This window comes from Callorhinchus milii, unplaced genomic scaffold (assembly GCF_018977255.1).
Source record: "Callorhinchus milii isolate IMCB2004 unplaced genomic scaffold, IMCB_Cmil_1.0 Scaffold2, whole genome shotgun sequence".
NCBI lineage: Eukaryota > Metazoa > Chordata > Chondrichthyes > Chimaeriformes > Callorhinchidae > Callorhinchus > Callorhinchus milii.
The window spans coordinates 98,820,705-98,846,156 of NW_024704743.1; the positions used below are offsets into that span (position 1 = coordinate 98,820,705).

Sequence of the window (25,452 nt, forward strand, 5' to 3'; positions counted from 1 at the left end):
TGTGAACGAAAAAAAGACTTAAGTTGGCTGATGGGAAGGCTCTCATAGGTAAGAAGATCCTGCCACGGCTTGTTCAACGCCTGGCTCGATATATATCTTTGACCATGCTTTTGGTCATCTTTCTCCTTCCACCCCATCCCATGTGCCCAGTGTCAAGCGCTTTGAAATGTCCTCCTGACTTGAAAGGCATTATATAAATGTAAATTGTATTGTATTCATTTTAAATGAATAACCAGTCTCCATGATTGGTATGTCAGACATAAGAAATATAAAACACTTTTTTTTAATAAATTCACTTTTTTAAACAGAAACTTCAATAAAGACTTCAGTCTCTTTGCCCATATTTGGGTAATTTTACTAATCTAATATGCACCTTGAATTAGCTTAACCAACCATTTTTTAGCCTCAATGCAGTATTGTGCAACTGTTGCTCCCAAACGCCTATTTAGAAGAGAGTAATGTCAGTGGCACAGTGAAACTGAGGTTTTGTTCAAACATTCACATCCCAGTTTAGTACCGAATAATATTTTGCAGCAGAAAATAAACTTGTTTGATGAGACAAATTCATTGAAAACACATATACCATCATTTTCCATTAACAAGGCAACTTAACATAGATATGTTTATTGGTACATACCCATCAGTGCGGCTTTCATACCATTTAAAACATGCGTTCATCCTAAACACAAATCCAATTTCCAGTGCTTTTAATACGTGTAACTGCAAAGCCGTTATAAATTACTTTGGGAGGTATTGGATGACTTAAACCATACCATCCATATCATGAATGTGCTCCTGCTTAATGGCAAGAGATAAAACAGCATTTACAACATAATTCCTATATTCCGGAGTGAGTCCTGAAATAATTCACAAGAACACAAATTTGCATTTGCTGCCTTCTGCAGTTCAAGTTTGCTGCATTTTTCCTATGAATAAATCCCACTCATTATTTACCGTTTACATTGCATTCAGAAAGTATTCCTAAATTTTAAAAAAACCTCAGCTTAAAACTCATTTCAAACTCAGGATGGTAAAATCATAATGCAAAAGAAAATGTTTAAGCAGATAGTTATTTGAAATTACGAGTTATTGATATGGCAGTATAACAGTTCTCCAAAAGTAAGGCACTAACAGGTTATGCTACACCTGTTCAAGTGTTTTAAGTAGAATAATTTATGTTTTAAAACAGTGCACAATTTCTTTTTGTTTGTTAAGTTAATGTTCTCTACCATATAGTAAGGATTCATTTGCAAATGTAAGGCAATACATTATAAAATTATTACAAAATGATATAACCCTAAAAATACTCACAAACCTGGTTAATCCGAATTGTTGCTATTATTCTAATACCTCCGTTTGTAATAATTCAATCCATGATATGCTATGGCTTGGCAAAAAAAATGCATAGATCAAGTGATACATTTTGCTCATTCCTCCCAGTTCTGTACATTTTTAGGTGAAGTATTTTGGACAGTAAAATTCTAAAGCACTTATACCAGCAGTATATCAGACTTTTCCATCTTAAAGCTGAGAGATTTATAAGCTTTAAAGTCTCGACAGATCTACACTGAAGGCATGAAAAGTTCAAGTGAATACATGGCTAGTTCCGAGACAATCTCCATGTCTTTCAAGCATCTGATGATAGCATCCGTCAAAGCAGTTCCATTTTGTCTCATATTATTTTCAGCACTTTTGATTCCATATCGCCCCTCCATGACTCAACACAAGCAACCCCTGTAGAAAGTGCAGCCGCCCTGTCCCTTACTTAAATGATATAATGAAAGCTCATTGCACTATTCCACAATGATCCACCCTGGTGTTCACTTGGTTATACAGAAAAGGCAGCATCTTATTTCTAGCTATACTTTATCTTTAGCATTGGGAAAAAAAAACTACGCTAACATGGGCAACCCACAATGAACACCCCTCAGCATGCTTGTGCTTCAGCAGAAAGTGGGGAGTTGAGGAACAATTCTTGCCCCGAAACGTGTGTTTGTATCAAAAGGAATCAAAACCAGTTTTCACTGCTTTGTATTAGAAATTCCTGGTTTTGTGGAAACAGTCCATCATCAGATTCCAATTCCCAAGGTGGTTAGCTGAAATAGAAGAGAGGCCATTTTAAAGGAGAGAAATATTGCATCTTTCTGTGCATAATAACTAAACAGAAAAGCTATATAAAAAAAACATTATTTGGAAGCCAAATTCTATTATGTACTAGACTTCACAGACCATCTCACTCGTCCTCTCTTGACTGCACTGGCTCCCTTACCCCAGTGGATCATTGTTAAGATCTTCCTACCTCTGTGATCGCATGTGGCCCAATTCCCCTGGCCACTCCCTATCTCTGGCCTGCTTCATATCCTCATCTCCCACCAGCTTCACCCAACTATTGGCAGGTGAGATTTCAACCACTGTCAAGGATTCTTTTTCCAAATGCACCCATCTCACTCTCTCCTTCATAGCCTTCAAACCCCATCTAAAAATCTCTTTCTTTGATTTCACCTTTGCACATTCCCATCTTACTTCAAGCTTGGGCTCTCACTCAGTCTTTGTAAAGCGCGTGGGCTCTCCCTATGTGAAAAGTCCTATTCTGTATCATTGCAATTCTAACTGACTCAGCATTGATAAGGGATCAAAACATTCCGGTCTACGTGGCTTAGCACCAGATCACAAAGTGGACTCAATACACTGACCAGGGACCTGGCAACCCTTCCTGAAGGTGTTTAATAATTAATATTTTTTAAAAAGTTTGATATTCCTTTTCAGTTCTTCGTTTAAAAAATATTTTACACTAGAAACTGTTCAAAATTTCACTAAGGTTCTAGCAAAGCAATGTTGTCTTAAACATTACAATTTGAATAAGAACTCTCTTGATTAAAAATGCATGTTTACCACTTGCTTCACTTTATTTATTGATACTTGGCCTCAACTTGAAAATTCATAGTCTCTACAATAATGATGCTGCATATTTCAATGTGTCAGCTGGAAAGGCAAGTAAAGGTTTACCTTTTCTGGTTCCTATTTTTTTGAAAAAAATTATGTTTTTGGCATTTCTCTTCATTGGTTGGGTGGAAGATATTACAAGAAAGTAATCTGAGGGATTCAGTCCCACTCTCAAGTGTTATTTTATTGATCAGGGCATAGCAGTGCAGTGCTTTCAAAACCCTTTATCTGCATTTTGTTATGCTCTAAACCATTAATTTCTACAGAATTTTCAATCAGTTTCCTCTGAAATCGTAACCATTCTCTACCTTTCTTTTACGCTAACTCTTATGTGAGAAAGGTCAGTATAATTTTAGGTGCACGGGTAAAAGTACTACAATTTATTGCAATACCATCTCCTATTCAGGTGGCATTTTACTTTAAAACTCAGATATACATTGAAAGAAAAACCTTCTCTGAATCATATTACCTGGGTTTGCCTTGGACAATGTGTTTGGCAGGTTTGCGAAAAGATTGGTTTGGCACTGATCTTGTGGAAGATGTCCTGGGAGAAGCACGAATAAAGCTTGAGACAGCTGGCGGGGTTTTAGGAATCTTCTTCACCAAATGGCCGATCCATTTCTTCTGCTCATCCTGAGAGCATGCCAATAATATTATGTCTTTAGCCGTGGTCACATCGTAGTTCACTGAAGAAAAGATGGATACTTTCAGCAAAGGTAGACAAAGCCACATTTTACTTTCCTCAGTATAGTATTTATATTTGGTTACTGAGCAGTGCAGATTCACAACCCGTTCTCAGGCCTCTGGAATCTCCTCAGCCTGCTTCAAGTAGGTTGGCAGACAATTCACCAACTGACTGTCCCTACGTTAAAAGAAATGCCTTTTCTTGGTTCAGCATCTGGACCAGATTGATATCAGCATTTCGTAAATTAACAGTGAACCCTGTCTTATTTCAATTACGTGGAATATAGTGTATTAGTATAGATTTAAACCCTGGTTAGCCAGACTAAGTAAGCATAACATTTTAGGCATTTACTTTGTATTTTATAGAGGAAATAGGAAAAAGTCATATGTTGAATATTACAAGATTGTTTTGTTGCTATACACCGTATTTCAGTTCTAACTGAATACAATACATTACAGTACAGTTTACATTTAACAGTGACTTTTTCCATAGTTCAGGGCTTATCATTTGCCACACAGAAAGTTATTTTCAACCACTAAATAAAGTGGCTCATTAAATACATGACGACAACATATAGCGATGCCTACAGGCAATTCTAACATAAATACAAAACTATGTTGTTTACCATTAAACATTAAAACTATTTTACTGAACTACATCCCCACACAGAATAGGTTCAGAATAGATTTTAAATTTAGAAGTAGGGTATCACTGCACCAGGAAACATTTCCTTTTTCCCTCTTAATTCAAATTCTAATTTTTGTAGTGCTTCGCAACAAGCAACTTAGCAGAACTTTTTTTGGACTATTAATTTTGCATCAATCGAAAAAAAAAATCAAACCTTTGCATGGTGCAATCATGTCTTCCTTTTTATCCAAATGATCCTTATGGCACTTAACATGGCATCGCCTGCATTCCAGTGCGGCTGGTGGTTTGAAGACATGCCACAGAGGTTTTGCACAGGCTTCACAATTAGCAGGGAAATGGTAAAGTGTGGGGATGAATTCATGACCCTTATGAGGTATAAAGTCAGGCTTTTCTGTTGACTGGACAGAGTCTGCTTCCACATCTTTTCTACATTCACCTTCATTGGCATACAATATCTGAAAGATTGAAGCATTAAGTTTGAATTAGCACTTCATACACAAAAACATACACACAAGCGCAGATCTAATGAAACAAGTTTGTGAAAATAGGAAGCAAATCTTTTGAAACTTTTAGACACAAGGAAATTACTTTACAACAACAAACTTAGTAACCTTAGGAATCTCTTCAACATTATTCATAAAAATGTATTTCCCTGCTATTCTCTATGACAAACAGAATAATAATAAAGGTGGCAGCGCAAACTAAAGATACTATGTAATCAGGAATACTGGTAATATAAAAGTGCTCAATTTTGAGCAGATGCCAGCAAAAGTTCAGTTTGTAAGCATGAAATTTGCAAATAACGCACTCTAGACATTTCAGAATCCCTTGAAACAAAATTATCTTAAAGTTTCTAACTCCTCTAACCCTTTTAGATGTAAACACTTTAATGCACAATCCTGATGTGGAAATTATTATACCAAACGTAAGGATTATTATTATTTACTTTGCAGTAACAATTTATACTTTACAATAAGCCTTTTTACTGCAACAACTCACTCCCTCACTCTCTCTTTGGGTCTCAGAACCGCAACATAACCTTACGCATTTCAATCAAAAGCACACAACTGTAAAAATGGAGTTGTAAATCAAAATGGGTTTATGGAAGTAACTGTATTTGATCACAAATACCTGGAATATCCTAGGAATTTCTTCAGTCTCTGCCCTATAAACATCACCTTGTGTTACAGGTCGCACATGGAACAATTTGCTGAAACAAAACAATAATTTATTTTAAAATTGATGCAAAATTTTACATATCAAAATTCATATGTACATATAAATTAACTTTCTCCTCAGATCAGCAGTACTTAAGGGTTTCTTGAGAATTTTAAGATTGTGTTTCTTGGGAATCCATCCTTTATTTTACTTTTTAAAAAATGTCTCTTCAATTCAGTGATCTTCTTTGTAGTGAAGGTTAGTGATCCATTCATTTAAAGATTTAGCGTTTCGCTCAATATATGGACGAGTATATTCTGTGAAGCGCTTTGAGAGGTCTCGAACACGTGATAAGACGCTATATCAAATGCAAGAATTATTATTATTATCCCATCATTATGAGTGCCTGAAGTTATTTTGCACTGAATATGTGCAATCTGAAGAAAGTTGATGAATCAGCAATAAAAAGGATTGGCTAATTACAAGATTAATTTGGATTAAAAAAGTCCTTTGACTCATCTGATCTTATCCATCCTATCGTTACAACTTTTTTTAAAAATAAGTCCCGTGTCTTTGCCTCTGCAACCTGGAATATCGATAGAGATCGATAGATTTTTAAAAACTAAAGGGATCAAGAAATATGAGGATAGGGCAGCTAAATGGAATTAGGTTAGATGATCAGCCATGATCTTATTAAATGGTGGGGCAGGTTCGAGGGGCCGAATGGCCTACTCCTGCTCCTATTTCTTATGTTCTTATGTAACCTATTCCAGTCATTAACTACCTTCTGGGTAAAGAAAAACTTCCTGGTATCTGTCCTGAAATTTTACTTTGAAATGTAAACCTAAATCCTCTTACTCTACTGTCTTGGTGCATCCAAAAGTATTGCTGCGTTTAATTTTTCAATTCCATTTAAAATGTTATGCTGTTAACCACTGCGGTCTTGATGGGCTGAATTGGGCTCCTTCCTCACTGTAGATTTCTATTTCTACCTCTTATAAGATCCCCTCTGAGTCATCTCCTCTCCTTATGTCATGATGGTTATTAAAGAGGTCATCAACAAAGGGAGCCATTGCATAAACCCAAGTTTATATAAAAATAAATCAAACCCAAGACTGAAGCATCAACTAGAGATTTGGAAAGGACTTCTTTAAGGAGGCCTTGTAACAAACAGCAAGCGATATGAAAATTTGAATTCTGGTCTCCCACCTGACATGGCAATGCTCAGAAGAGACTAGAAGATGGGAAAATGTAACAGAAATCACTGTCATTCTGTGTCAAACCACAGCTGTATTTTGTTATTGTTATAGTCAATCAAATCATGTGAGATCATGAAGCAATTTCACCCTGTAACTTAGAGAAGCACTGTTAAGTTGTACTTACTCTATATCCAGTACCATAGAAGGATTAGATTGTTCTTTATCCATTTCATCATTGTAAAACAGAATCTTTCTGCTGCTGACAACGACATACTGTGGACAAAGGTGCATCAAAAATCAACTGAGGGCACAATATTTGGGGGAAAAATTGATTTTTCAAGAAAAGTTAATCTCCAATGAATAGCTCTTTAAACTTCTGAAGCAAATTGCCTAATGGGTTAAACAAATGTTAAATCTACAAACAATTTAAGAGTTAATTTTAATTGTTCTACAATTAGAAGCACATAATTAACAAATGTAATGTTGTAAACATTATGCATTACACAATGAAAATAAAGAGGGTACAGCATTCTTGAGAGCTTTATTTGAATATGCTAAAAAGTATTAGTATTGAATGCGATTTTACTCAATTTCATAAATGCAGTGAGTTCACAAATGCTTCTCCAAAGGGCAGGGAGAGAGGCTTAACACTTGGCAATCTCCTAGTGGCAGTTATACACTTGTACTGGCTCCTCTTTTGACTAGATACTATGTGCATACAAGTAGGTATGTTCAAAAAGAATGAATACCTCCAAAAAATACAAGATTAATTAAATGCTGGCCTGGCCTTCTTAGAGTTTCATCATGTGCAAGGGATTTTTAGACACATTGTCAGCCAGACCAATGAAACAACAGTAGTGAAATCCATATGGTAACTTCAACCTGCCAGCAGTCAGACAGCCCAAAGTATTGCAATCTGCCCACACTCTTGGCAACATAGAAGCTGTGGTTCTTCAGCCTATTCAATATCATCCTTGCAGAATATCAAGCATTTTGTCTTGCGTCCAATTTAACTACCCATAGTGGATTGCTGAATGGTTGAGGAACTCAGCGTATGGGGAACAGAATGTACAAACTCATGTTCCATCACTGTGCAGTGAATCTCAAGAGTGGTGCTTTAGCAAAATCGAACTGGACTCTCAATAAGTTAATGAGAACTACAGAGATGTATTTAATGAGACACTGATCTACAGAGACATATTTAATGAGACACTGATCTTCAGAGATGTATTCAATTAGATAGTCATTCACAGAGATGCACTTGGGTAACTCATTCTGCTTGCGTGGGAAAATGTGTTTTTTCTCTCAATCTGCAGTTTAATTGGATGATGCAAATTATATTAAAGCTTCAAAGACTTCAATTTCTTCAAAACATACCTGTTTTTTCCAGCCGTATCTCTTGATATTTGTTCTAGTTGGTATTGATAACCAGCCCTCCATCCTGGATTCTGATTTTGTTAAAAAAGAAAGTTAATATAAATAGTTGATTAATGATTTTGATTTTCTGAATAGCAATACTATTAGGGACGTCATACAGGACTATAGTACCAGCATTTTGGGAATGGAAGTTAAACCAGTATCAAATCAAAGCTTCACCATGTACATGATAGGCATGGCAATTTGTGATCTCCCCTCTTAATTATTCCAACAATAAGTGCTAACCACATGCATAGTCCATTTAAGCTTCAAATGAAAATAATGAAAACCATCCCAGAGAGGGCAACATTGTTATTAAGAAAATAATTCAGCATTCACTGGATTCTTGCTAGGAGAAGATAGTTAATAAAATCTTAAAGAGTTTTTTTTTGCAGTACAAAACCAGTAGCAATATCATGCACTAACAATACATTTTAAAAAGGAACGCCAAAGTTCACTCTAATTTTAAAAATTGTAAGTTTGTGAATGCGATCTAATCTATAAATTTACTAGTTTCCCTATTAAAAATGTGAGTGGTTGCCCTGGAAACTATTTTAACATTATTTTCTGTGACTTTTTTAAAATAAAATTCTGCTAAATTAATTTACTCAACCCCAAAAAGCATACGTTTTACATTTGCTTGAATACATAAAAATAATCCTTGCATTTTGACATAGAGCTTTTCACGTCTTCTAGACAACAACAACAATAACAAGATTACATTTGTATAGCGCCTTTCAAGTCGGGAGGACGTCCCAAGGCTGGACAGAGTACAGCATTTCAGACCCAAGCTGGGGTTGGGGGGGGTAAGGATGGGAAGGGGGGTGGCTGATGGCATGGTCGAAGAGGAGGGTCTTGAGGCGGGACTTGAAGGAGGCTAAAGAGGGGGCAAGGTAGAGTGAGTGGGGGATGGAATTCTAGAGGTTGGGGGCAGAGTGGCTGAAGGCTCTCCCGCCAATGGTGGGGCGGGGGACGTGGATAAGGCCAGAGCCGGCTCAGGGAAGTGAACGGGCGGGTTGGTAGGGGGTTAGGATGTTGCAGAGGTAGGGTGGGGCGAGGCCATGGAGCACTTTGTAGGTGAGGACCAGGATCTTAAACTGGATCCTCTGAAGGATAGGGAGCCAATGGAGTCAAGCGAGAATGGGGGAGATGGGGTCATGGAGGTTGTTGCGGGAGAGGACACGGCCTGCAGAGTTCTGGATTATCTGCAGCCTGTGGAGGGAGGAGTTGGGAAGGCCGACAAGCAGGGCGTTTGCATAGTCGAGCCTGGAGGTGATGAAGGCATGAACAAGAGTTTCAGCGGCCTGAGAGGTGAGATAGTGGCAGAGTTGGGCAATGTTACGGAGGTGAGGGAAGGCAGAGCGGGTCATGGCGAAACCTTGGGCAAGTTTCCTTACTCCACACGCCTAATAATAATCCCTCCAAAACCAAAAACAATAATAAAAATTGGTAATTTTCAATCTACGATTGTTTGGGCACATTGCTGTACGCAATTGGCTGCCGAGTTCGCCCACAAATATACAGTCAATTCACTTTACAGTGTTCTGTGAAGCGCTTTGGGACGTCCTCCCGACGTGAAAAGCGCTATATCAAATGCAAGGATTATTATTATTATTATGGAAGTTGATGTTGCCAGAGCCTGAGGTGCTGAGGCGGTGGCGCGAGCCAATCAGGAGGGCCTCAGTCTTGTTCACATTCAACTGTAGGAAATTTGCCCTCATCCAGGACTTGATGTCCGACAGACAGTCTGTCAGGACAGCAGTGGTCCTGGAGTTGAGGGTGTAGGCAGAAAGATAGAGTTGGGTGTCTGCGGATGATGTCACCAAGGGGGAGCATGTAGACATTAAAGAGGAGAGGGCCAAGGACAGAGCGTCTCAAAGCACTTCACAGAATATACTGTAAAGTGAATTGACTGTATATTTGTGGACGAAATTTGGCAGCCAATTGCGCACAGCAGTGTCCAACAAGCAGTCGTGGATTTAAGTGACTAATTTATAATTGTTGAGGGATTATTATCAGGCACGTGGAGTAAGGAAACTTGCCCAAGGTTTCACCCTGCCGGGAATCGAACCCAGGTCTCTCGCTTGCGAAGCAAGTGCTCTAACCATTGAGCTACAGGACTCCTGTAAATTAAGGAGCAGTACTCTTGAGGAGTAAAATCAACTGATTTTATCGGAGGAAAAGATGCACTAGACCAGAAAAGATCAAATACAATATGAAAAGAGCACAAACAAATTGGAGGTGAAAGGACAAACAATCTTAACTCTGTTTTGGTTCTTCATACAGGAATAATAATCAACTTTAACCAGATCAAATAAATCAAACTAGTTAAACATTTCCTCTTCCAAATGTTGTTCCGCAACAGTTTGGAGGGTCACTTATTACCTTGGCCTATTTGCTACAGGTGGAATGAAATGTTCTGTTAAGATTCATTTGATCAAGATTTTCTTTTCATACAAACACTTTTGAATTATTCCACACTCAAAAGATGCAATACTCATTAGTGATCGGTACAAACATTTAGTTAAGCTAATTTGCAAGTCAGCATTAAGGCCAAGCTCATGTTCTTATAGATTTACAGCTCTTTTAATAGCAAAGAAAAAACACTTTAAATCTCTCCTGTCGTACTTTAGCAAAACAATCATGTACAATAACAGTCAATGTCATACTATAGGTTCACCAGCAACGTAAATATTATCTTTATCTCTCATATTGAAAGGAGGTAGCCTACCTTGAAGTTCCTGAATTAGTACCATACAGTATTTTACAAGCCTAAAGATATTCAGTAAATGTTTACACCCCACAGTAGCACACCTCCTGTTTGCTAATCATGAAACTTTAAAAATGGCCATAGATTTTTTTAAAAAAGGAAATATGCATTAAATGTGTCACATGAATACGCGTTATAATCACCCTCTCTTTTCAAATGAAATCTTCAAATACCAAGATTGTATTCTCAAAGAACAATACATTTATCGAAATGCGTTTACCTTCAAATACTACTTTAATCCTTACACTCATGTCTTCCAATACAGCTTTGAAATGTTCAGAATATTACTTTGGATTTAAACACCCATTTACAAATAAAATGTTCAGGCAAAAAAGCTGTAACATTTCAGTATCAAATAAGTTAAAAAAAAGTCACTTTAAAATGTACATTTGATACCATGCCAAGCTGCAATCAACATACTGGCCATCAATCCTATTAAGATTTGCTCATTTTAAAGTTTAAAAGACAGAATTCTTTTGTATGAATGGAACCCAGTATTTCTGCAAAAACAGTGGAAAAGATGGAGCACAATTTGTGAGCAACTCCAAGCGAGTTATTCAGTATTGGCCAAGATTGTTTAAACTTCAAATTAATCATGTGGGAAAATATTTTTTTATCAGTCAAAGGCAATAAAAGATGGGAGTTATTTTAAAAATAAACATTTGGGGACTCAAAAGTATTTATTACACATTACCTCAGGATCAAACATTTGCTTAGAAGTCATATCATTCTTTGTAGCTTTGAACAGACACCAAGAACAATATGGCAAAACAATATTGCAGTGACTCCCTCTTGCTGCATTCAGAAGGTTGTCAATAAATGGAAATGCTAAAACATCGCCACAATTTATTTGGCAGTTTTTAAAAAAACAAACACAAAATGCAATCTATGTGAGTGAACAAAAAGGAATGCTGTCCCTTAATCTTCATAAAATAACTTAATCAAATGCAAAGAAATATCAGCAAGCAAGTAGAAGATGCAAATGGAACAAGGCTTCCAATTACTCACTGGAAACATATAGATAAGACATGTAGAGGAACACCCAACTAGGCACAAAAAAAAAGAAGTTTCCTTAAAAAGTAGGCTGCAACATAGATTAGATATTTTCTTACCATAATACATTATTTACTGGAACTCGCAACACTTAAAATATCTGGCATTTTATTTAAGTAGCATATCACCAGCAGTTCAAGTATCAGTGGAGTTTAATGTCAGTAGTAAAACACAGATTTCCAACAGCAGTTTGCAGTTCTTGGCTAAGGTGCTGCAGTAAGTCTAGCAGTTTTCAGACACGGAATAAAAACATAAATAGCACTGACAGTTTCCACTGAGATGACTGGAGGCTCTGCCATTCGTTTTATATTTTATTGTGAATATTTTAAGCTAAAGATGATGGCTGTCTATGCAAAATATCTTTTGAGTCCAGTTATCTCTGAGCAATCCTAGGTCAAGTAGCAGACAGCCAAATGCAAAGTAAAGATTGCTCATTTAAGGAAACAGAAAACGATTCTGCCCTTTTATCCCCCAAAATATGCATTAACTTTCAGAAGTCTTCCTCCTTAACATAGCCTAAATGCTTTCACTTTTGGCCTTGGAATGAGTTGCCAATATGCATTCAATTACAGGGCATTTTTTGTATTGTGGCTGCATGTTCACTCAAAACTAGATTGGGGCCCTTATATCCAATAGATATACTTTCATCCTGGGCTGAATTGAAACCTGCATCCCAAAGGTTTGCAAATCCACAAAATCCAGGTTCTCCAAAATTATGCAATATACCCTCTTGACCAAGATCAGGATGGATGCGTGGAGTAAATTCTGTGAATGCCATGGGATGACGCAAAATGTACATTAACATTTAAATACTGTGCTAATCTGTGATTTGCTATAAAACTAAATTCTGACTCAAGAGCTGATAAAGCTTTTAAGTAAATGATCTTTTTGAATATTCAGACCACGAGTCAATGTTCTCTCAAATTTAACAGTGTACTGCAAGAAAATCTTACCAGCTACATTTCCATCAGATTCCTCCGATTGCAGACTGGCTAAGCTTGAGGTATCCATTCGGAGCTGGAGGTCCTGAAGCTTGGAACGGAGCTGCTCAAGATCACTATCTTTACTATCAAGCTGCATTTGGAGCTCTGTTCGCTGACCACACTCCTCTCCCAATTGCTATTGTAACAAAGCAAAATTAACATTGGTAGTCAAGAAATAGAATGTCTTCAAGACAATAACAAGTCTCCATCTAGCCATTTTTAACTAGAAATGATAAATGAAGCAACAACAATATCGTGGCAGCAAATATTGGTCGCATCACAATAAAATGTTTTACCCACAACTTTGTCAACCAGATAATAAATAATAATGATTATAATTCTTACATTTGCAATAGCAGCTTTCATGTCGGGAGGACACCCAAAGCGCTTCACAGGATAACTGGAAAGTGCAGTGACTGTGTGTTTTGTTGGCAAACAGAGCAACCGATTTTCACAAAACAATGCCCCACAAACAGCCAAATGAACTGCCCAAGGTTAATTATATAGTGCTGAAGATGCAAACCATGTTAATAGGTTAAGAATATTTCAAATAATAAATATATTAGCCAAAGTAATTTCTAGGGGATCAGAATTAAATTCTAAGCCTATATTATTTACATCTTGCTCAAAGCACAATTTGTTGATTTACTGTTCATATTTTCATTTTCAAAAATTGCAATTAGTGTCCAAGGATTCGGTGGGTACTTGTCCTCTGCATTGCATTGAGTCAAAATGGACTAGAAAGATTTCAGGTTCAATCTCTAATCTGTTGGTCTTGCCATGTTTTTTATTGGAGATGATAAATGATTGTGAGGGAGACAGTTTCCATTCCCAATGACTACCACCCTATGACTTCTGCTGATAGCGTGGGTGAGTAAAGTGTCAGACTCTCGCTGATGATGGCGACTGCAAAAAACCTAAATATATATGATCGGTTAGATAGACTACAACTTTTTTTTTAAAAACTCTTGATTTTTTTCCTCAAGGGCTTGTAAGCTTTGTGACATTTTATTTTTTAAAAAACATACTTCCTTTTGAATTCCAAAGTCTTATGGAGCATTATGGTAATAATGTAAATAAGGCTTCCTTACTGCTTGCATTTCAACCATATCCTTTTGGTGTTTCATAACCGTCTGACTGAATTTCTCTCTCTCTAGATTCAATTCCAGTTGCAGTTTTCGGTTTTCCTTTTCCTTTTTCCGGAGATCCGCAGTATTTGCCTTCTTTCGATCCACTTTTATATCTTTACGGTTCATAATTTCAGCCAGTTTATTAACAGCCTAATTGATGAAAACACACAAGATACATGAAATTGCATCCATAGGACAGAAGGAATACTTGTTTTTGTTTTACAAGTAGTTGTTTATAATTAGAACTGGCAATTAAAATACCTGTGTTTTCAGCGTACGTTCCTGGTTAAGTATTTTTTCATAATTGACTTTCATGCCATTTAAGTCATCCTCCTTTTTTAGTAATTCTGTAAATAAAAGACAGTTATTGATCATAGACCATTTCATGCAGATGGAATACATTCATATGCATTTGAGAATATTCCGAACAGCTAGGTGAATTTAATATTAAAAAAAAGTCATTCTTGTAAGTGAAATCACATTTCGTAGGAACAGGAAACCTGGTGCTATGAGTAGGGAGGAGTAGTATTAGTAGAGAACTGGGAAGAGCCAATGTATCTGCAATCTGTGTGCTATGGTAGATGGAGAAAATAAAATGCAACTTTCCAAAGGAAAATACATAACCTGTCACCATCTTCAGCTGATGAATATGACAGACTTCAAAACTCAGGATTGGAATCAGAAAATAACTTGAAAGGATTTACAGACAGCTAGAAATATGAGGTGGTCATCATGTAAATACTAAGCTCATTCACAGCCATTATGTTTTTTTAAATGCAGAATATTTTCTCCATTTTCTGATATTTGCTTTCCCTTTGCAAGGAGCTAGTGGGTCTCCACTCAGCACCTCCCTGTGCAGTGGGGGCCGAGATTGAGAACACAGTGGAGTGGAGGATAAAAAAACATTTTACTCCACTTTGGTTGCATCTAAACATTCTAAAGCACAGCACCACCCAAACATGTTAAGATAGCTGTAGCTGAGTGATTTACGGACTTTAACATACACCAACACAAGCTCCTCTTATGTAATTAACAGCATGATCTAAAGCGCTGAACTCCATTATGTTTTGAATTTGCTCAGTCAGTTTACTCGATATTTGTAATGTTTGCACAGTTGAGGCTTTATAGAACAAACCTCTATAGAGCTTGAAGCTTCAAATTCGCCCATGAACTATGGATATTTCTCAACAGAAACAGGGATCAATTATTTCAATCCTTAATTAAACCAGAAATGTAATTTAATTGATGAGGCAAAGTGAACCTTAGGTTTCGCAAAATCAGGTGACTGTGATTTTACATCTCTGAAAAAGATTGAAGCTCCATCTACAGTTAGGGAAAACAACAACAGCAATAAATAGGCTTAGTCATTGATTACCTTCTTCCATCGTATTTAGTTTTTCATCAAGCTCTGTCTTTTCCTTTGATAGATTTTCTGCATCTTTGGTCAAGGTTCGATTTGACTCTTCCAACTAAACAAGAAACACACAAGTTTTTTTTTCAAAAAAGGCGGATTGCCAAGAGACAAATAATAAATAAAGTTTAAAAATTATCCTAAGCTAATACACTGATTAGTTTACTTGGTTTCCTGTGTGTAAAACATTTTAGCTTACTAAGTTAATGGTGCTGTCCTTCTCATTCTGTTCTTGCTTGTGTCGGGTGATTGCTTTCTTCAGTTCCTGATCAAGTTCATAACACTGATCTTCTGCAATAGCTCGGGCTATCTGCTCAGATTCTGCTTTAGTTATTGTCAGATCCACTTGGGAAGATAGCGAGTTCCTGAGAAAAATAGCAGAATGTACAATGTTACTTTGGTCAATGCAGCTACTCACATATAACGTGCAATAGTTTGTAGATTAAATGTTTCAAATCTTAAGAAGGAAAATATGGCGAAGAGAACATGAAACATATTCCAGATAAAAGATATGTCACCCATAGAACCTTACTCCAGAATGTCCCTCTGCTATATTCAGAAGCAATAAGGATAGAAAATAGTAGGAAAAATGGAGAAAAAATAATCACTGAAAATTTAAGGATCATTGTACTTTTATTAAAAATAGTCAGGAAGTTTATGAACAAATGAGAGATGAGTTTTTCAATTTACAAATTTAGCTATGAGTTCTAATGTTGTTCTACGTCCTATAACTAGCTGAATATTAATTTAACAAAATGTTTGCTTCTACAGAGGGTAGAAGGTTAAATTCTCAAGATTGATGTGTCATTAATGCACTAGTGTCTCCAAAATACTCTGTTTACAAAAACAAGTAACATTTTTTTAAAAAAAGCCACATCTTATGAGAAAATATTTATTTTTTCAAGGAGCAAGCCATGTTCAGAGAGGGACCTTTGAAAATTCCCAAATACACTGATACTGACAATGATAAAGAAACAATAATTCCTAAAATCGGATTTGCGAGATTATATAAAAAGTAAACCAACAAAAAACACCTATTTGTCTTGTGGCTCTATAGAACCTTACCACTATTGAGCCCTTAAAAAGGCCAGTTTATTATTCAAATTTCACTAATACCTTTCATTGTTCAGCTCTTGAATCCTCTTTAGAAGCTCACTGTTTGTTTGGTTCTTCTCCGTACTTTCCTCCTTCAATTCCTTAACCTGAGTCTTGTACAGAGTCTACAGTACAAAAGGCAAGGATTATTTTCCATATTTAAGTAGTATTCACAAAGAACAGTTCAATCTGAGACGTTCCATTTTAACGATACTGACACTTTGAGGAAAACAATATAAAGCAGGGGACAAAGCAAGTAAATGGGATAAGATCATATAGCTTTTAAATATCATAAGCTTGGTGTGCCAAATAGCCTCCATTTGTTCTGTAACTTCAATGGCTCTATGCTGATGGGTGCAAATGAGACATTAGATGGGAGATGAGAGGAGATTCAGGGTGTGGTCTGACTGTTAAGAACTAAAACTGACCTTTCAGCTTTTTATTTTTTGATCCCACTTAAATAACTTGTATTTATATACCACCTTTCATGTATCATAAAAATCTTGAACTGCTTTACAAAGATAAAAGGGGACAATACCAGCCATAATACAGATAGATACTTGGCTACCCAAATGATGGAGATAGTCAAAAGATTCCTCTTTCCATCCCATATTGCTGAGGTGGCAACCATTTATGACATTCTTGTGATAAGTGTTTTAATGAAAGTAACAAAGATAAATATTGCCAGTCTGTGCTTGAATACCAAGATGGAATAAGCCAATCCATCCTACAAACTGAATAAAATTCTACAGTCTTGGTATACCTTTAACAAGTAGTAACTGTGGTAACTTGGTAACACTTACTGAGAAATATTGCTCTGCCTCAAGCTGGTCTTGAAGTTCTCGCATCTGACCCTCATTTCCTCGATACTGTCTGTTGTAAAAGAGACAAACAATTCAATAGTATTGCTTCACTTAATATCAGACAGCGCTTTAAACAGATTTATAATAAAGCTACCGTCAAAATGTGATAGCAAACATCAGCAACGATGAAAAAAAACACACAACTGCAAACAAAATTCATATGTTTCTGCAGACGAGTTCACTGATTCACCAAGTCAGATTAATGTACTTATTCCACTGAAGCCTACCCCACAACTCCCTCCCTAAACTTGTGCCTTTTTATGAGCAGAGCTTTTTTTATTGGAAAGCCATCCTTTTCACGTGTCTTTGGAATGTGTGACAATAATCTGATGTAATTTAATTTCTGATATCTTTTCTGTGGGAGTAAACCACCTGAGCTTCAACCGTGTCTGAACTCGCACGATCATGTGTAGTGGCTGCTAAGTGTCCAATGCCACAATATACTGGTACCTCACCATACTACCCCTTCGCAGCATGCAATATTTTTAATCTATGAATTTAATCAGTAACTTTTGGAATTGCCGTGTTACTACTTTGAAGACCATTTTGAAATGTTCAAATTGGTATATACTACAACATTTTCTTTTTAAATATTCCTACCAATTTTTAAACTAAGCTATTCACCAATGTTACAATGCAAACAAAACTGATATTTTATGATTTCCAAGCAGAGATACATACTTTGTGAGCTGCGCTAGCTGAAATTCCAATGACCTCCGCAATTCCAGCGTGGTATTGATTTCTTGTTTCAGTTGCTTCTCTGAGCCCGTAAGAATATCCACTTCAAGGATCTGTGCCTTCAGTTCACCCTGTGCCATCACCCTTTTCTTTACCTCTTGATCGAGCTGCAGCGTAAGATTCTTCACCTATATATTTAAAATAAAATGACCAATTCTTCAAAGAAAAAGCACTATAAAGTTGCACATGACCTCCTGGCCCAATCACGAAATATTGATTATAACATGTCCATGCTTTGCCTATTGGTAGGATTGTGTTTAACTAAATACATCACATTGACACGGTACATCTACAAAAATAGATCTACCTTTGTCTTTTTTTACATCCTCTCACCTCATCTTCCAATCTCTCCTTTTGCTTACTGAGCTGTTCCCATTTCTGTTGCGATTGCTTCAGATCCACTTCCAACATGGAGCATTTCTTTTCCACTTCCACTACTTGATTCTCTGCTTTCTGTCTGGACATCCTCTCTTCTTTCAGCTTCTTCTCCATTCCTTCTCCATTCAAGTAGCAATTTAAATTAAAAACATTTTTTTAGAGAGAAAACACAGTACACTGCATATGCTTTCATAAGTTGATGACTCTGAAAGTGTTAGACGTCATGTAATAAACATAGAAAACCCATTGGAACAATTACAACGGTGAAGTTAAAGAAAATCTCAGCTGCTAAAAAAAANCTAATGTTTGGACGCTGTTCAATATTTTTAAGTCACAAGTGTTAGTTACATCTGGAAGAAGTTTATCATGTTTAGGATAAACTGTAATATCTTTGCACTGAAGCCTATCCTACATCCAAACTTAGGGAGATGTTTCAGTATTTCATAATGGAATTCCTTAATAAGGGAATTAACTTACAAAAATGGAGATGTTATCTGATAAAACAATGCAGGAACTTTGCGATTTACTTTCAGAGCAAAGTAACAATGGGTTGTTGAGAATTCTAATTGATTCATTATTAAAAAATCCCATTAGAAATACCATATATTAGATCCTGGTGCATCTAATGCAGATAGAATTTAATGTGGGGAAGTGTGAAGTTATTCACCTAGGTAGCAAAAATAGAAAAACAGATTATTTTCTAGAAGGGGAGAGATCAGATAGTGTTAGTGTTCAGAAGGATTTGGGTGTCCTTGTACACCAGTCTCAAAAAATTAGTTGGCAGGTGCAGCGAGCAACTAAGAAGGCGAACGGCATGTTTTTAAAAAAGAGCGATTAGGGGATATGGGGATAGAGCAGGTAATTAGAGTTAGGTCTGAAGATCAGCCATGATCTTATCAAATGGCAGGGCAGGTTCGAGGGGCCAAATGGCCTACTCCTGCTCCTAACTCTTATGTTTTTATGTTCTAATGTGTCTAATGAATCAGTCCAATGATTCTGACACAAAAATACAACATGATCGACTGATTTCATCCCTGCTTCCGTGTGTGCTAAATAAACTACATATCAGAAAAGCCATGATTATTTAGTTGCACATGTAATTATAACTAAAATGATGTCTTTCAAATATTTTACGGAAGGAAGATCTTTGCAAATCATACACTGAGGAAACAGAGCACGAATGTTGACAGATTACATACATAACAAGAATTTGACCGCTGATGTTTCTATTTATTCATGTAGACGATTTTGAGATGGTGCTCAATCTCAGAACATGCAATATGGACACGTATCAATGGAGAATTTAAACCAAAGTCCTTGAAAATTCAGATGAAAAGCAAATACTAACCACCCATTGCCACAGATCTTGCTTCTTCTATGGACTCGTGCTCATCTACCAATCGAGCTTTGGTTACTCTGTGCTCTGTAATCTCTTGATCAAGACGTTGCTGTAATGTTTTCAGGTTATAATTCAAATCGATTTCCATATTGTTCTTTTCCTAAAATGGAAAGAAAACATGGAAATAATTACATGGTGCATATAAAACACTGAACAAACTACAAAAATAGGTTATTTATCAGAAATGAAAATAAAAGGCTTCTAGAATAACGCACAGCAAATTACAATCTAAGTTGTGCTCCTATGAAAAAAGCTGAAACATATCCATCCTAACGACAAGCGGGAAAGTAACTCACAGGCTGGGCCAATAGAAAAGTGCGGCCACAGTTTTCCCGCGGAATCCGCTATAAACACCCTCCTACAAACCCGCTTTAAATAAAAGTTTCTGGCCCATGGGCTGGTTACCTGATGTCACAGTTGGCAGAGCCGTGCGTTGCAAGCAGCAAATGGGCTTCACTCGGGAGGCCCCGCCGTGGTGATTGTCTGTGCCTGGGTGTGTTTGTGAGTGTCCGTATGTGTCTTTCTATGTGAATGTGTGTGTGTCTCTGTGTTTATATGCGTCTCTGTTTGTGTGTCTCTATATGTTTGTGACTGTCTCTCTTTGTGTTTGAGTGTCTGTGTGTCTCTCTCTATGTATCTGTGAGTGTCTCTATTTGAGTGTCTCTCTCCATGTGTCTGTGAGAGTCTTTGTGAGTGTGTCTCTCTCTCCTCTGTGTGTGTGTGTGTGTGTGTGTGTCTACGAGTGTGTCTCTCTCATATGTCTCTCTCTGTGTCTCCCTCTCTGGATCTGTGTGCGGTGCCGGCCCTGAGAGCCAGGAGGTGGTGAGCTCCTTTCGCCTCGCCACCCAGTTTATGTTAAAGAAGTAATTTGTCTTTTGCAAAAATCTAATGTGTTATTTCCTTGTTTATTTTTATCAATAAAATGAAAAAATGTAGGTTGGCAGCAAAATGTACTTCAATAGCACCAATCAACTCCCCGTCATTTTCCACAAAAAGTCCCCCGCAATTTCCCACTCTCCCCACAATGTTCGGCAAATAATTCCGCACTTTTCTAATGGCCCAGCACTAGGTACTCTCGTACACCTTAATGTGGCTTCCTGCGAGAATGCCTGGGACTAATAGCCAGACTGGAGCTGTGCCAAAAANGATAAAGTGGAGCAAAGATATGTACAACAACATGTATATGGTGTGAATTTGTTTCACAGCTATTCTTGTCATTTTAAAATGGTTTGAATTGATGAAAAATTATATTATATTTCAATAACATGCATAGATATGATCTCAGTTGTGCATTAATTACCTTTTCTAAATTGTTAAGCTTGTCCTGTGCCTGTTTCTTTTCCATCTCTGCTTTTGAAAGATGAACTTTTGCCATTTTCATTTCTTCTTGTAAGGACGTGTTGCATACTGAAAGAAACATTTTGATATTCTACAGGTGCTGATATATACAGAGGGATTTGCAATTAAAACTGTGGAATAATAGATAAGAACCCAATCTCCCGCTGGCCTACTTGAAACCCATAACTAAGTAAAATCTGGTAGGTACCATCCGATTGTTATGCATGAATTGGAACCCATGCTGAACATGTGAGGAAAGCAGCAGACATTTAGATAGGCAGTATGAGAAAAGGAAAAAGTTTACATTTTTAGATATTTATCACAAGTGAAAGTCATGGAATGATAATGAACCCAAACCCTGAAATTATGGCATCATATGACTGTTACAATAGCAGCATGTGTTTTTTTTCCATCTGCTGGCAATACACCATGTGTTGCATAAGATAGTTTCATCACTTTGTATTTCACAAATGGATTAAATGATCCAAAACACACTAGAGTAGTTATGTACCTTTTAAAAATTGGTTGTAAAAATGTCTATTTCCCTAAATCTCTCTTAATTTAATGTTAAATTAAGATTATAGTTTTGAATGTTAATTTTGTGTGGTTCACTGTGTTAGGTCATTTATTTTCACTTCACTGACTTGAGGTTCAAATGAGATTAATTTGTATGAAAGTTGTTTTCTGGCAAGTATTTTGGGCAGTCTTCATGCAAGTCTCAGCTTACCTTGTAAATTGTTGATAATTTCTGAACCGTGGCTGCGGTCCCTTCGCTCAGTATCTAGAGCCGACTGGTGCTGGATGACATCCTTCTCCAGCTGTAGCTTAGCATTCTCCAAAGCTAGGTTCTTCTCCTGCAGGTCCCTTTGAACAGTCTCCAACTGGCTCAGGGTCCTAGTTATTTCAGTTTGACTCTTCCGCAATCGTGCTGCTGTGTCTGCTTCACATCTCAGCAAAACATTAGCTTCTTCTAGCTGTTTGGAAAAAATAACATTAAGATATCCCATCAAGCAAAAAAGCTCCAGTATTATCTGAACAACTGCAAATAACCCCTGACCAGTCTCATTAGATCCTCACATTAAAACTTTAATCTACTTTAGTCCATTTAAAGGAAAATTACATTAGAAAACATGCCATTCAGTACACAGATTTAGGACTTACTTGTTTTTGCAACTGCGTTATTTTCTCATTTGAAATGTGAGAATTCTGGCTCATTTTCTTTAAGTCCTCCAGCTGTTCTTTTAGCGTAGATACTGCAGGCAGATAAAATTACCAAACAAATGAAAACTACAACCTGAGCAAATCATCAGTTAGGTTAGTAAAATATTAGCAACCTTTAACTGGATTATTCTTATTCAGGACCTTGCTTTCCCTTATATTTAATGTGTTTTTTTTCCCATCACTGAGACAAGATTATAGTTTTGAGGTTTATCTAGTTTCGCCACAAAACAGTCACTGCACCTTACAGTAAAATCCTGTGAAGAACTTTGGGACAATCTTCTGACAGGGAGTATACCAAATTAAGGATTATGCATTCAAACAACAGTGTAAAATTCTCTACCCTCCAACCCCTTGAAATACTTCCTGTAAATTTTTTAGTCAGTGTTCCCACTATTTGGTCTTTATTTCCCTCTCCCCCAGCACTTTGGAATGAAATCTATCCAGCCACAGTGACTTGTCCACTTTAACTGCCATTAATCTTTTGTCTACCACTTCCTCATTGATAACTGTATTCAGCAGTTACTTTTTCACACCACTATCATCCCACTCTCTACTCATCCATCCATCTTCCTTAAGTGTAAGCACAGATTCAAGGCATATCAGCCTTTTGCTAACTCTGTCTGCACAATCTGTTTGCCCACTGTATCAGTGAGTTAACCTCTACATATCTTGATTAGCCTCCTATTCTATGTGTCAATAAAGCCTTTATTACGAAATGTAACCACTATATAAGGAAATGCCCACTGAGAGACTTCCAAATGTTGCCTAATCCGAGATCTACGTAAGGTTAGGGCAATAACCCACTGCTAGCAATGCTCAAATGGAGTCGAGATGCATCCAATTACTACCTTCTAGGATAGACAAAAAATTACCATGAAATGAAAGATAAATGTGTCATTATACATAACAATGCACAGTCACCCAGGCCTTAGTTTAATGTCAAAATATGTACAAAACACAGACTGGCATTTTAACACATTTCTAATATAACAGTTACACTTTGAGTAATATCCATTTAAGCTGACCTTCATTTTCTAAATTGCGCCTCTTTTCAGCCTCTTGCTCCAACTTCCTCTGGTATTCATTCATTTTGTGTTGTACCATAATTTTTTCTTTCTCAAGATGAGACACATTAATCTCTAAACCTTTTTTTGCATTTACCTGTATAAAATAAAAACAAAAACATAAGATAGTTTTATCTTTATCTATTCATGTGAGTCTGTTTAGCTACAATAACCAGAACATTTATAAAGGGAAAAGGGAAACATGAAAGTGATGTTCAAAACTACAGATAGTTGTCCTAACACCATGGAGGATATGTATTCATGGGGGCAGATCTCAGGTAAGATTTTATTGTTCTCCATGTCAGAGTGAGGCAATAAGCAAATACCATATAATAATAACAATCCTTGCATTTGATATAGCGCCTTATCACATCTTTGAGACGTCTCAAAGCCTTTCACAGAATATACTGTAAAATGAATTGACTGTATACTTTGTAGACAAAACGCCAATTGCACACAGCAGTGTCCCAAAACAGTCGTGGACTGAAGTGACCAATTTATTTTTTATGTTTTTGAAGGACTTATTACCCCTGGAAAAGCAATCCATCAATCGACTAACAACCGGGTTCCTACCTACTGCTAGGTAAACAGAGGCATGTGGAATAAGGAAAGTTGCCCAACATTTCGCCCTGCCAGGAATCGAACCCAGGTATCTCGCTTGCAAGGTGAGTGCTCTAATCACTGAGCTACAGGACTTCACGTCACCTTCTCACAACTGAGGAGAGTGAAAAAAGGACGAGATACATTGGAACACATTCAAAAATCTTTAGTGATTGGATTAAAAACACCATGAGCTAAAGTCTTTAAAGAGGTTACTGTTTCATTTCTTCGGTTAAAATAATGGAGCCAGAATAACATTTGCTTTTTTCTCCAATTTTCATCACTCCTTCTCTGAATATACTGCCTCATGTAGAAGTATGGTTCCACAGCTGTTGGGTGTTCTCCTCTACATCACCAAAGTAGCAATTCTTTACATATGAATCTAGATAGAGTATTTGAATAAGAGGCAATATAACCAAGCAAGATGCTATCCTTGCTCAATGTTCACAATGGTACACATTCCAGGTGAACAGCATTCAGAGGCAGGAATATTTATAGATTTTTACCCTCCCAAACCCAGATACTTTGCCACATCATTCAAGATTAGTTTAACTCAGCATAGACCCAAGTTCAAACCCGTGGTCTTCTGGATTTTTATAGCATAATATCTCTATTGGAAAAGCTAGAGGAATATAAATTAAATTCTGGTGGTTAATGTAAAGTATTCTTGAGTAAAATATCTTTAGAAGCACTTTAGTGTAATAATAAACAAACTTGAAAGTAAAATGAATTACCTCATCATCTAGTTCCTTTGTTACTTTCTCTAACTTCATATTTGCAGTCCTGGGGAAAAACAACTGATACTTTCACATCAGAATATAATTAAAGTGAAAAGAGGAGTGAAGATACATGATCATACATGAGGTAGAAGGGAATAGCAGTATAGGAGAGGGGATTAGAAGGGGTAGAAACATGTGTGGAGAACAAACAACAGCTCAAACAAGTTGAGCTAAATGCTCTGTTTCCGTGCTGTATCATTCTATAATCCTTGCCCACAATCTCAGTATAACATAGTTGTATATGGCAAAATCCCTAATGTGAATTGGATTGCTTAAGATCATGCTATGCTTCCTGCTTGACTGAATGGCAGAATTACTATGAGAGAAGGAAGAAATTAGTGAATCAAGAAAAGTTTGGGTGATAGTGTTTTTTACCTAGATTTTTGCTCCCACTCATCCTTTAATTGCATCTCATTATGTAACTGCTCTTCAAGTTCGTAATTTTTCTTTTTCAACTTTTCAACCTGAAACGAAAGGAATAAAAAACAAAAAGGTCACAAAAAGTCATTACAAATGTTGCTTAGTGGGCTTCTGGACAAGTGCAGAGCTCTCTTCTGTGAGAGCAACCTGGAGTAGGAAGT

At 36.8% G+C, this 25,452-nt stretch overlaps 1 protein-coding gene across 1 annotated transcript in view; it reads right to left on the reverse strand.

Annotated features, from left to right (window-relative positions):
• Window positions 1-588: 588 nt before the first annotated feature.
• The window catches only part of rock1 (Rho-associated, coiled-coil containing protein kinase 1), an 80,316-nt gene continuing 55,452 nt past the window's right edge, over window positions 589-25,452 (reverse strand). Inside the window, exons 12-33 of the mRNA XM_007900924.2 lie at window positions 25,247-25,335; window positions 24,827-24,875; window positions 23,454-23,589; window positions 22,369-22,460; window positions 21,935-22,181; window positions 21,170-21,276; window positions 19,819-19,969; window positions 18,426-18,586; window positions 18,036-18,220; window positions 17,295-17,364; window positions 16,513-16,616; window positions 15,596-15,761; window positions 15,361-15,454; window positions 14,247-14,332; window positions 13,947-14,135; window positions 12,826-12,991; window positions 8,011-8,081; window positions 6,818-6,906; window positions 5,408-5,486; window positions 4,470-4,731; window positions 3,413-3,629; window positions 589-2,096 (exon numbers count right to left, since the gene is read on the reverse strand). Coding sequence (XP_007899115.1) covers window positions 2,093-2,096; window positions 3,413-3,629; window positions 4,470-4,731; window positions 5,408-5,486; window positions 6,818-6,906; window positions 8,011-8,081; window positions 12,826-12,991; window positions 13,947-14,135; window positions 14,247-14,332; window positions 15,361-15,454; window positions 15,596-15,761; window positions 16,513-16,616; window positions 17,295-17,364; window positions 18,036-18,220; window positions 18,426-18,586; window positions 19,819-19,969; window positions 21,170-21,276; window positions 21,935-22,181; window positions 22,369-22,460; window positions 23,454-23,589; window positions 24,827-24,875; window positions 25,247-25,335 — 2,814 coding nt within the window. The 3' untranslated portion in view covers window positions 589-2,092. The remainder of the gene's footprint in view (window positions 2,097-3,412; window positions 3,630-4,469; window positions 4,732-5,407; window positions 5,487-6,817; window positions 6,907-8,010; window positions 8,082-12,825; window positions 12,992-13,946; window positions 14,136-14,246; window positions 14,333-15,360; window positions 15,455-15,595; window positions 15,762-16,512; window positions 16,617-17,294; window positions 17,365-18,035; window positions 18,221-18,425; window positions 18,587-19,818; window positions 19,970-21,169; window positions 21,277-21,934; window positions 22,182-22,368; window positions 22,461-23,453; window positions 23,590-24,826; window positions 24,876-25,246; window positions 25,336-25,452) is intronic.